This window comes from Triticum aestivum, chromosome 7D (assembly GCF_018294505.1).
Source record: "Triticum aestivum cultivar Chinese Spring chromosome 7D, IWGSC CS RefSeq v2.1, whole genome shotgun sequence".
NCBI classification, from domain to species: Eukaryota; Viridiplantae; Streptophyta; class Magnoliopsida; order Poales; family Poaceae; genus Triticum; species Triticum aestivum.
In genome coordinates, this window is record NC_057814.1 from 388,757,229 (window position 1) to 388,770,195 (window position 12,967).

The following is a 12,967-nucleotide window of genomic DNA, read 5'->3' on the forward strand; positions in this document are numbered from 1 at the left end:
ACCGACGCACAAAGCATATTGAGATTGATATTCATTTTGTTCGTGAAAAGGTTGCTCTTGGTCAGGTTCGGGTGCTTCATGTTCTCTCTACGGCTCAGTTTGCTGACATTTTCACCAAGGCACCGCCTACTAAACCGTTTCAAGATATCTGTTTCAGTCTCAACGTCGTCGAGCCTGCCGTTGATACTGCGGGGGATGTTAGAGTAGTCATTATGGTATACGACTTCTAGTCCAAGTCAGTTTTGTACCCCTACCCCAAGTCGGTTTGTACCCTCTTATATACTCTTGTATGCCGCACCAAATCATCAATAAGCAACAGTTTTATTCAGCTTTCAGTGTCATTGCCCGTTGCCACGGGTGGTCAGGTATGATCAACAAGTCATGCATTCAACGGAATATTAACCAAGCGAAAATGATCTATGCAGCAAATGAGAACTTCATTTGTGCCTTTTTCTACCCTTGATCTTCCCAGCAGGAGCAGTGCGTGCATACACACATCGGTCTTCCCAAGTAACTTCATGGATCTTCACAGCCCAATTAACCGGCCGAGTTTCCCCCCGGCCCATTAAACTTCATGGTTGATGGTGTGCATGCATGCAGGCATATCCGCATATGCATGTGTTGTTCATGTACGCAATAAATTCTGGACCTAGACCGCCTCGCTCCACCCAGCGCGTACAGTACTCGTCTTCCCAAGAATTTACGCGTACAAAGCAGAAACGTACGTACTCCCGCCTCCTGTATCCAAAGTTTAACTACCAACTGATTTGGCGTCGAGAAGAAGAAGAAGAAAGAAAGAAAAGTATCATCTCATTTTAACGGAGGTAAAACGTGATCGATCGACCATCGATCGATGGTCGGATACACACAAATCTGAGTACGTACGTATAGACACGATATGTACCGCCGCATCGCTCCCGTCTCCCCCCGCTACAGTTTCCTCGAGTTTCTCTCTCTAAAACTCACAGGGCCGGCCGGGGTAGAGAGGAGTGAGAGGCATGCTGCGCAATAACTCCACGCCATGGCCGCAATGAATGCCATTGCACCCTCCTCTCGCTAGCTACTCTCCGCAATAACTCCGCCCATTCAATACGCGCACCCTCCCCTCCTCTCCCCTCCGTCTCCATCCATCCTCTCTTCCCCTCCCTTCCCCGGCCTTCTTCTCTTCCCCTTCCTCCCCGATCCGTTCGTCTCCCGCACCGCCTTCCGCCGTCCAGAGCTTCGTCGGCCTGCTCGCTCGTTCGCGGTAGTGGATCGATCGACGAAGCGCGTAGCTAGCTGCTGCTTTACTCCGTGCGTGGCGGCGGCGGAGGTATTGCATAGATCTGAGCTCGGGAATCGCTCGACGGATCGACAAAGTGCGTAGCCAGCTAGCTTCGATCCGCGCGCTGCTGCATGCGAGTCGCAGGAGCCGTTGCATGGTGCGGGTGGGTTCCTGCCTAGGGTTTCCGCATCGCTGAAAGAGATCGATCAGAAGTAGCATGCCCGGTGGGATGATGATCCCAGGACGCAACATGATCGGCCGGAGCAACGGCGCCGGCGTCGCCTACGCCTCCTCCTCCTCCTCCGCGCTTTCCCTCGGCCAGGTTACTTAATTAATCTTCTGCACCTCTCCCTATATATAAGTTCTTTCCATTTTAGATAATGGAAGAGTTTTATTATTCCCTTTCCTTGTTGCCGCACCGCATCGAGGTTTTGCATCAAACAGGAAACAAAGAGCATCGCCCGGCCGGACAGCCTCTCCGCATTGCTCTTGTTTCATGCACAATCAAATCTGTACTTCATCAGTTCATCGCACTTGCTAGTAGTAGTATTTTCGAGGGGTACAAAATTGCTTAATCAATTAATTCGGAGTACATACATGCATATTACATGTCTGTGTTCATCAAGTGTTGACGGGGGAGTACTGCTTCTCTTCAAAAAAAGAAGACATGTGCAACATTTAAGTTCCTCGCGGAGTTAAATACCAAAAGCCAAAAAGGGATTCATGTCACTCATATCTCAAGGCTTAATTTGTTGCTTTCATTTCTAACCTGAGAAATGAAACGAAAGATACATCATGCCTATGGTTGGTGCCTGCACTTGGATGGATACATGGAGCATTAACTTGCTCCTTTATTTCTCAAGCTGGGTTGGGCTGTATATATAGTAGACTACTATCCCAGCCAGACCACTCTATATGTTTTTCCAGTATTTATTGCTTTCCAAAATGTACCAAATTTCCCAGCAGTGTTTCCTAGTCAGTACTCACTGGTACTCCATGTGTGCAATTAATATGTTGTTTCTGGGTTTTGTTATCTCCTCTATAACTCGTTTCGGAACTCTTGCGTTTCAAAAACTCAGTTTTCCCAATTTTATGTACACTTCAAATAAGCATACAGCAAGTTTCAAAAGAAGAAGTATATAGCAATTTCCAAGCCTCTAATTCCTCCATATAATTCAGATCTTGTACCTACCAAAAATGTTGTCTAGTCAGTGCTCAATGGTGCTCCATGTGCAATTTGTACTGTTTCTTGATTTTCTTAATTTCCTTATTTCATGTACGCCTCAAATCAGAAGCGATCCCCAAGCCTTTAGTTCGGTACCCAACTTTCTGTTCAGCAAGTAATAAAAATTTGCAGGTCAATATGAAGATGCAATGAAGTACTAGACTAGCTAGCTGCAGCATGTTAATTTTCGCAATTGCCTCCCACAATTAAATCATTGAATTAATTATTGCTTTTCTACACGTTACTGAATACCAAAAAATGGCGTTATTGATGCAATGCAGAACTTGATGGATGGGATGCACCACCACCAGCTCCCAGCAATGCTGCAGCACCAGATGGTTGATCACCATCTTCTTCCCCAGCACCACCACCACCCCCACCAGCAGGCGGCCACGAGCGAGAGCGATGCCCGTGGCCCCCATGGAGGGGGCAACAACAACAGCAGCAACAACAACGAAGAGCTGGAGATGAGCAAGTCAGGTACCGGCAGCGACAACAACCTCGACGGCGGGGAAGGCGGCGGCGGGGAGGACGATGAGCAAGAGGACCCGGCCGGGCAGCATCCCCGGAAGAAGAAGCGTTACCACCGTCACACCCAGCACCAGATCCAGGAGCTTGAGGCCTTCTTCAAGGAGTGCCCCCACCCCGACGACAAGCAGCGCAAGGAGCTCAGCCGCAGCCTCTCCCTCGAGCCCCTCCAGGTCAAGTTCTGGTTCCAGAACAAGCGCACCCAGATCAAGGTACGTAAACATCCATGGCGATCCTCCATGCATGATACACTCCATTCCATTCCATAGTCCATAGTCCACACCATACGTCAGTGCCTCGTAATTGACGTACGTGCATGCATCCATGTCGCGCAGACGCAGCACGAGAGGCAGGAGAACACGGCACTCAGGACGGAGAACGAGAAGCTGAGGGCGGAGAACATGAGGTACAAGGAAGCGCTGGCCAACGCGTCGTGCCCAAACTGCGGCGGGCCGGCGGCCATCGGGGAGATGTCCTTCGACGAGCACCACCTGCGCGTTGAGAACGCGCGCCTCCGCGACGAGATCGACAGGATCTCTGCCATCGCCGCCAAGTACGTCGGCGGCAAACCCGGCGCCGGGGTGGCTGTGGCCTCCGCCGCCTACCCGCCACTGCCACCACAGTCTTCCGGCCGCTCTGCGCTCGACCACCTGGGTATGCCCAGCATGTTTGGAGGTGCTGAGTTCGATAAGCCGATGGTGATCGAGCTGGCCGTGGCTGCCATGGAGGAGCTGGTCCGGATGGCGCAGCTCGGGGAGCCTCTCTGGGTGCCATCCCTCGACGGCGAGACGCTCGGCGAGGAGGAGTACGCTCGCGCCTTCCCACGGGGTGCACTCGGCCCCAAGTCGCCGGAGCTCCGGTCGGAGGCGTCGAGGGAGACGGACGTTGTCATCATGAACCACGTCAGCCTCGTTGAGATGCTCATGGACGTGCGCCAGTGGTCGGCGCTCTTCTCGAGCATCGTGTCCCGGGCGGCCACGCTTGACGTTCTCTCCACCGGCGTCGCCGGGAATCACGACGGCGCGCTGCAGCTCATGTCCGCCGAATTTCAGATGCCGTCGCCCCTGGTGCCGACGCGGGACACCCAGTTCCTGCGCTACTGCAAGCAGCATCCGGGCGGCGCATGGGCCGTCGTCGACGTCTCCCTCGACGGTCTCCGTTCCGCTGCGCGGGTGGGCGGGCACTTTCGCCGCCGCGCCTCCGGCTGCCTCATCCAGGAGATGCCCAACGGCTACTCCAAGGTGACGTGGGTGGAGCACGTCGAGGCCGGTGACGACGCGATGGTGCACGATCTGTACAGACCCCTGGTGAACTCTGGGCTGGCATTCGGCGCGCGGCGGTGGACGTCGACGCTGAAGCGGCAGTGCGAGCGGCTGGCGAGCGCTATGGCCACCGTGCCCTCCTCAGGCGGCGACGTGATCACGACGGCAGAGGGGCGGAGGAGCATGCTGAAGCTGGCGGAGAGGATGACGGCGAGCTTCTGCGGCGGGGTGACTGCGTCGACGACGCACCAGTGGACGACGCTCTCTGGCAGCGGCGCGGAGGACGTGCGCGTGATGACACGCAAGAGCGTGGACGACCCCGGCCGCCCGCCGGGTATCATCCTCAACGCCGCCACCTCCTTCTGGCTCCCCGTCCCTCCCTCCCGCGTCTTCGGCTTCCTGCGCGACGACTCCACCCGCAGCGAATGGGACATCCTCTCCAACGGCGGCGTCGTGCAGGAGATGGCCCACATCGCCAACGGCAGCCACCACGGCAACGCTGTCTCCCTCCTCCGCGTCAACGTCAGTACCTACATGCTACACATTACTCCATTACTACTTCCTTCCTGTTTCATTGCCATGCATGGCTGACAACGACATGATCGGTGTTTCATTCCATGCAGAACGCGAACTCGAACCAGAGCAACATGCTGATCCTGCAGGAATGCTGCACGGACACGACGGGGTCGTATGTGGTGTACGCGCCGGTGGACGTGGTGGCCATGAACGTGGTGCTCAACGGCGGGGACCCGGACTACGTGGCGCTGCTGCCGTCCGGGTTTGCCATCCTTCCTGACGGGCCGGCCGGGGCGCCGGATGCCGGCGGGTCGCTACTCACCGTCGCCTTCCAGATCCTCGTCGACTCTGTGCCTACAGCCAAGCTCTCGCTGGGATCCGTCGCCACCGTCAACAGCCTCATCGCGTGCACCGTCGACCGCATCAAGGCCGCCGTCGTCGTCAGCCCCGGGGACAACACCGGCGCCGCCGCCAACCGGTGACCGCCATCGATCCATCGTGCGCAATGGTAAGTAGAACAAGAACGCATGCATGAAGTGATCTACTATAAAATAATCGGAGTTGCTGATTGGATACCATTTTTACTTGGTTTTGTGCAGGAGATCGAGAGGGACCAATAGCGGGTCCGGAGGTTTAGCAATGTGGGAAGTCAAGAACGCACCGCAGACTCTCCTTGCCAAGTGTTGTTTGCATTGCATGCGTAATCCCCTTTCTTTCTTCTCCCCATGCATAATCCCCTTTCTTTCTTCTTTCCATGCATAATCCAATCACCACCACCACCACCCCAAACACAACACCATCACAGCAAGATGAAGGGACCAACCATGGAGGAACACAACCTAGGTCCTGTGATCATGGCTGCAGATAAATGCACGCATTGACATGTCATAGGCTCTGAGTTGTGTTTCTTAGTTAACCAGTCCCAGCTCATCTACACATTTACATGTTCGTGTTTGCTTCATAGTAGACTAAGCACAAACCCTTTCTCTTAATCACATGATCATTTGCATGCCATGGCAAATTCAGAAGCAAGCAAGCAGGCAACACCTTGCAAGGGCGGTTGGTTCGGGTATTGACTTCTCTTTTAGTTTTCTGTCTCTGGGTTGCCAGTCCCTCTCCAGAATGATCGTCCAGGATTAATGTGCCATCAGCTAGACTTTTAGTTTGGTTAATTACAATGCCATGTGTTTTGTTGTGTAGTGCTCCATCCATCTCCGCATGGAGGGGTCGTCTCTTTAAACTAGACTTTCCTAAGTTTGTGTATTATGCTTGGAACTGTTTAATTTGGACCTACCTTTTGCATCCACCCATTCCAATCGGCTGAGTTTGATTTTATTTTTCTTGTTCTGTTGATTTTTATAAAGAAAATCAAATACCAGAGAAACAACCAACATACTCTTCCCATCCGAAAAAGCTTGTCCCTCAAATGGATGTATCTAGCATCAAGTTAGTACTAGATATATCCATTTGTGGAACAAGCTAGGGACAGGTTTTTTCAGACGGAGGTACCATTTTGATGCATAGTCTGGCTGTTGTCTCTTTTTTCAGCTGTGAAGGTCGTAAATGATCTATTTCCAGGGTTTTGCTCTAAGAATATCAGTGGTAAGTATGACAAAGAGAAGGAGGGTTTGTTTGTGATTGTTAATGATTTAGACATTAAGATGGAGTCTTTGGGACTGCTGAACTCAGCCTTCTAATGCAGAACCAACGGGCTAGATGCCTTCTACCTCCTAACATTTTGTACTATTCATTTTCTACCCCGAGTCGCCAGCTACCACCAACCTAACCGCCCTGCCGCCCACGGCAGGCGACCCGCCCTCACCTCAATCGCCGCACGCCGTTGTGCTGGCGCCGCCAAGGCCATCCTCTAACCACGACAAAACAACAGATTTTTCCGCTGAGTCTGCACCCCGCACCCCTAAGATTGATACCCAGTAAGCCCGCAACCCTAAGATAGACACCTGGCGAGCCTGCACAAAAAATGTTCTGGAAACCTGTGAACATTCTTTTGAATTGATGAACATTTTTTGAATCAACAAAGATTTTTGGAAATTGGGGAACAATTTTTAAAGTTTACGAACATTTATTGTTTTGACAAACTTTTTTTTATTTGTAAACATATTTAAAAATCATAAACAGTTTTTGAATTTGCAAAAAATTGTTCAATTTCACAAACATTTATTCATAATAATGAATATGTTTTGATTTCCCGAACATTTTTGTTTCAAAATCGTTATTTTTTTGAATATGTGAACATTTTTTCAAAATCAGAAATAATTTTTTTGAATCCACGAATATTTTATTATTTATTTTTATAAAATGTACTCAAAATTCCAAAAATGGGAACTTTTTAAAATCATGAATTATTTAAGGAAGAAAGAAAAAATAAAAATAGAATAACTAAATGAAAAATGTGCAGCCCGCAGCGCGCCAAAAGGTGCTCCCATCTCTTTTTGACGCGAAATTAAGGAGCTTTATTGCATGATTGAGATCTGGTTACATTCAGCTAAGAAGCTGCGAACTAAGAAGGGTGGACAAGAGTCCAGCCAGACATCTAATACTGAAAGAGTAGTCGCATGTTTTCGCGCAAAGATCAGCCAAACAATTGGTTTCTCCTGCGACATGCTGGATCGAGAAGGAAACGAAGTTTGCAGCTTTTTCCTTGATTTCATTGAATATAGGCTTCACAATCGATCTAGGACTGTGCTCCCATCTCTAACCACACAAACAACCGAAGCCACAAACCAGCGAGTACACACACGGCGCAAGCTTCTCCACGGCCCACCAGCAAAGGTAGCGGCAGGAGTTAAAAAAAAAGAGTGCAACAATCCATTTGCGAGAGCAACTAGTTAACGAGCGCTCTTTCGGGAGCCTCGCAACGATCAGCGTCACTTAACGCGCTCTCAACCATTCGTCACGTGTCGCGCTTTGGACGCTCCCTCCGGATTTTTTTTTCGCACGCGTTTTCGGTTTTTTAAACGGGTTTTTTTGACTTTTGGGTTTTGCCCCGGTCTTCCTTAGATTTTCGACCAAAAACAAATTTGCGCGAAAAAACACGATTTTTTTCTTTCACGGAAAGTCACGGTTTTTCTTCCGCGAGAGGCACGGTTGTGCTTTAGCGAGAGTCACGGCCATGCCGTTCGGAAACGAAAAAAATGTGTTTTCTGTTTTTTTTCTTTCGCGAGAGGCACAATTGTGCTTTCGCGAGAGTCACGGCCGTGCCTCTCGGAAAGAGAAAACAAAACACCTTTTCTGTTTTTTCTTCTTTCGCGAGAGTCACGGTTTTGCTTCCGCGAGAGTCACGGCCGTGCCTTTCGGAAAGGGAAAAAACGCGTTTTCTGTTTTTTTTCTCTTTCGCGAGAGTCACGGTTTTGTTTTCGCTAGAGGCACGGTTGTGCTTTGGCGAGAGTCACGGCCGTGCCTCTTGAAAAACAGAAGAAAAAAAACGCGTTTTCTATTTTTTTTGCTTTCACGAGAGTCACGGTTTTGCTTCCACGAGAGGCACGGTTGTGATTTCGCGAGAGGCACGGGCGTGCCTCTTTCGGTAAGGAAAAAACCGTGCTCCCGGTTCGGTTTTTTCGTCCGTTTTTTTTATGAAAAAAAAGTTCATCAAAACCTATCAACATGGGATGTAGTTTTGAAGATCTCGACGCGAGGAATCCAATGGTGAAAGAGGTACGAGATTTAGACGCACGGTTTAAGAGATAAAACGTTTTGAATAAACGGATCTACGAAAAAAGGAAAAACTCTCAGGTTGCAACAAGTGTCGCGCTGCATGTGCGCCATTTGTTATGACCTGCAAAGATGGAGTATTCTTTGCAACGAGTACTCCTTAATTAGTAATTTCGTCCATTTGCTGAGACCTTCTCTGTGACGCCCGGATAATTAAGCTACAGTAATCCTAAGTTAATGGTGCCATGTCATCACATCACCGTTGCTAATCCTCGGTTGATCCAAGTCACAATCCAAATTCAAATTTAAAATAAAAGTCCAAGATTCAAATTTCTCAAACAAGCACAATAAAAATGTTCAAAGTGTGGCAAATATACCATAACTAATTATGGTGATGACCCAACACTTTTGTAAAATATTTAAATACCCTTTTGTGAATATAACAATGGCTAAAAAGAATTATTAAATGCTTTTTAAATTATAAAAATACTAAACTATTTTATTTGAACCTCAAACTAAATGTGGTAGTGGTATAATTAGTAAAACCAATTTAGATGTTGTTACTATTTTTTGTAAAGCTAATTTCTATTCAAAAATAAAAGAAAACTAAAGTTGTAAAAAGAAAAGTTAATGAAACAAAAACAAAGAAAACGAAAAGGCCTCTCCCCACTCCCTGGGCCAAGTGGCCCAGCTGCCACCAGGCAGCCCACCCGCGCCCACGAACCCTCCCCTCTCCCCTGTTCACGCGACCAGGTCACTACAGGGGCAGGGTCGCCACCCGACCTGCTCGCCGGCGTCGTCGGCGAGGGGATAAGATCCCCCGACGCCTCGGGTTCCCCTCGTCCCCTCCCACTTGCTCTCACGCTCCGCCTCATCCTCTCTCCCCCTCTCGCTACACTCCCCTCCTCCAGATCCACCCACACCCGACACCGTCGTCGCCATGGTTGCCCTCTCCGGCGTGGCTACCCTCCTCCCCGGCGCCTGAGGACATGTCCCTCTGCCCCGCCGTGGTCTGCTTCGTCGCCTGGACCCACGAGACCAAGCCGGAGAGCCCCACATCGCGGGGATCGAGCTCTCCTTCCTCCTTCGGACGTCGCTGTTCGTCCCTGACTCCGGCGTTGTCGATCCTCCCCGAGCCCACCTTTGCACCACTATGGGATCCCGGTGAGCCGCCCGTCCAACCCCTATGTCCCTACTCGTCGTATGGACGTCGTAGGTCGCCCCTGCCGTCACGCCCGAGCTCCCGAGGAGCTCGCGGTCGCCGCACACCGCACCCGATGCGGTCCCTTGCTCGCATCGCGCGCCCCCGTGGCCGCCTCCCCGCGCCCCTCGTCGCTGTGTTTGCGCCGCGCCCGAGCTCCCTTCCCGCTAGCCCCGCCGTCCGCGACCCGCTGTGCTGCAAGCCGCGCCCCATGCCCACCGTAGCCTCGCCTCGCCGTTGCCCCGCGCACGGCCTCGCTCCCCCTGCCGACTGCTGCTGCTGCTGCACTTGCTCCGCCGCGACCACGCCCGTCCCTCGCATCGCCGGCGCGACGCCGCCACCAGCCACCGCTGCTCGCCGGCGCCCCGCCGTCCTCACCCCGCTCGCTACCACCCACTCGCGCTGCCCCTGCCCGTGCTGGCCGCCACCGCAACCCGTCGCCGCGCCCGTGACGCCCCTGGACGCGCGCCCGCCTCCTCGTTGCCGCGCCCCTCCTGGGCTCTCGCCGCTGCTGCTCCGCCGGCGACCGCCCTCGCCAGTGCCGACCCAGGCCGCCGCTGCCCCTTGCTCGTTCGGCCGGGCGTGCTCGCGCCCGTTTCGCCCGCTAAACCGCGCCCGATTGGCCCCCGTGCCACTACACGTGGGGCCCGCCCCTGTAATAAATAAAAAGAAAGATTTAAAAAAAATATAAAATAAAGTATATGATTAATTAATTAATTAGTTAATTAATTAATTTGGTTTAATTTAGCCTAATTGACTTAATTACCTAGTTAACTAGAGGATTAACTCATGAGCCCATGATAGGGCCCCCACCCCCTGTTGACCAGTCAAACGTTGACTGGCCAACTGGGACCCCCTGGACCCACATGTCACCCTCTGGTACACTTCTGTGTACACAAATCTGGGTGCACCTAGCATTTACTCATTATTTTCGAATTAATTTTAAATTGCAGAATATTACTAAAACTTTGGAAAATCATAATAAATAATCCGTAGCTCGGATGAAAATGTATTCTACATGAAAGTTGCTCAGAACGACGATACGAATCGGAATACGCTCTCCGTTCATCCGTCACATGCCCCTAGCATAGCGAACATGGAACTTTCCCCCTCCGGTCCGCCTGTCCGAAAATGCCAAACTTCGGGAAAACTTTCCCGGATGTTATTCCCCTTCGCCGGTATCGCGTAGTACTACGTTAGAACACGCATAGTGCTGCTTATTGTCATGTCATGCATCTGTGTGCCTTATATTTACTGTTTCTTCCCCCTCTTCTTCTCCGGTAGACCCCGAGACCGCTGTTGATGTCCCTGTGATCGACTACGTCGACGACGACCCTTCTTCCCTTTCAGCGGAGCTTCCAGGCAAGCCCCCCCCTTTGATCATCCCGATATTGCCCATTCCATTCTCTCATGCTTGCATTAGATTTTGCTACTGTTATTGTTTGTTCCTATTCTGATGCATAGCCTGCTTTTGTAACCTGCTCATTGTACCTTACCTGCTTATCCTAAACTGCTTAGTATAGGTTGGATAGTGATCCATCAGTGACCCCCACCTTGTCCTTGTTGCCCCTGCTTCATCATCGACGACTCGATCAACGTGATCGACGACCAGAGCCCGACACCTCACATCACATCACGCCCCTTTTATTGCTCAACTCTGCAGAGCTACTATCGAGTGCCGAGGGTGATCCCTCATAACGCACTCCTGATGATAATTCTGTTGTGTAGCTATTCGGTCGTGGTCATCGAGGGTGATTTCCTCTTTCACCATTCCTGATATGGCTCTGTCGTGCAACACCTCAAGTGTGAACCTCGAGGGTGGTCCCTCTTACGTTCACCTTGATGATTACATTGAGTGGAATCCACCGAGGGTGATTCCTCGGGTTTTCCCCTTGATATTTGGACACACGGTTACCGAGACTTTACTTGAGACCTTTGTTGAAGTCGGGTCGGCCCTGAGGGGTACCCGCGAGTTGATGTGAAAGTCGGGCGGGCCCGTTGAGCACCCGTGAGTTTTCTACATGGCACGGCCGGGCAGTCTAGGCCCTTGCCGTAAGTCCATGAGACGGGGCGACGGGGTCACATCATCGTGAGTCTCTGCTCGTCTCCGCGAGCCCCCAATGCACTAACAGGTTTGGGTATTTGTTTTGAGTTTGCCTCTGGCCTTTACGCACTAACCACCACGCGAGAATAGATATGGGCCTCGACGTCGCAGTATCAGCCGAAGCTTTGTCAGACGTCCAGTTCAGCACTGCGGCACGGTCGGATCGTGCTGGCCAACCGAGGCGGTGCTGGTATCCACCCTGCTCGCAACGACCCGGAGTGCAACGGGCGATGGGCCCAAGACCCCGGGGCACTTAGGATGTAGAACGGCGGGGACCTCTCTGCTGAGCCTAGGTAGGGCTGCAACGTGTTGATCTTCCGAGGCCGGGCATTGACCCCAGAAAGGTGTGTCCGACCAGAGTGATCGAGCGTGTTGGGTAACGTGGTGCACCCCTGCAGGGAAGATATATATTCGAATACCGTGTCCACGGTAATGGACGTTCAGACTTGTATCCAGATCTTATATACCTTGAAATGGATACTTGAGATATGTGATGGATATGTGGCCCCGGGATTGCTTTCTCGTAGGGAGTCGAGGAAGGATCTCTAGGCGTTGATACTACAACATGTTTGTTAAATATAAACTGCTATTCTTTACTCTTCTACATGCTGCAAGATGCTTGGAGCTGCTTGAAGATGCTAGTCTTCGATAGGCTAGGCCTTCCCCTCTATTCTGGCTTTCTGCAGTTCAGTCCACAGATACAGCCCTTCCTTTTGATACCAATGCATACTTAGTTTAGATCTGATGCTTGCGAGTACTTTGGATGAGTACTCACGGTTGCTTTGCTCCCCCTTTTCCCCCTTCCTTCTTCTTTCCGGTTGATGCAACCAGATGGTGGATCCCTGGAGCCAGATGCCACCGCCGACGGATACTACTACATGGAGACCGCCGACGACTAGGAGTAGTTAGGAGGTCCTAGGTAGGAGGCCTTGCCTCTTCGATCGTTGATTTTTGTGCTAGCCTTCTTAAGGCATCCTTGTCTAACTTATGTCTGTACTCAGATATTGTTGCTTCCACTGACTCTTCTGTATCGAGCTTGTATTCGAGCCCTCGAGGCCCCTGGCTTGTAATATGAAGCTGGTATTGTTTTATTTCTGTCTAGAGTTGTGTTGTGATATCTTCCCGTGAGTCCCTGATCTTGATCGTACACATTTGCGTGTATGATTAGTGTACGGTCGAATTGGGGGCGTCACAA

General features: G+C 51.2%; 1 protein-coding gene across 1 annotated transcript; it reads left to right on the top strand.

The window, feature by feature from the left end:
* The first annotated feature begins 1,079 nt into the window (after positions 1–1,079).
* On the top strand, positions 1,080–6,105 carry LOC123164353 (homeobox-leucine zipper protein ROC7). Its single transcript, XM_044581785.1, has 5 exons — positions 1,080–1,586; positions 2,771–3,229; positions 3,353–4,801; positions 4,903–5,303; positions 5,395–6,105. The coding sequence occupies exons 1-4, from the start codon at positions 1,482–1,484 to the stop codon at positions 5,275–5,277; spliced, it is 2,388 nt and encodes a 795-aa protein (XP_044437720.1). The 5' UTR covers positions 1,080–1,481; the 3' UTR covers positions 5,278–5,303; positions 5,395–6,105.
* The last annotated feature ends 6,862 nt before the right edge of the window (positions 6,106–12,967 follow it).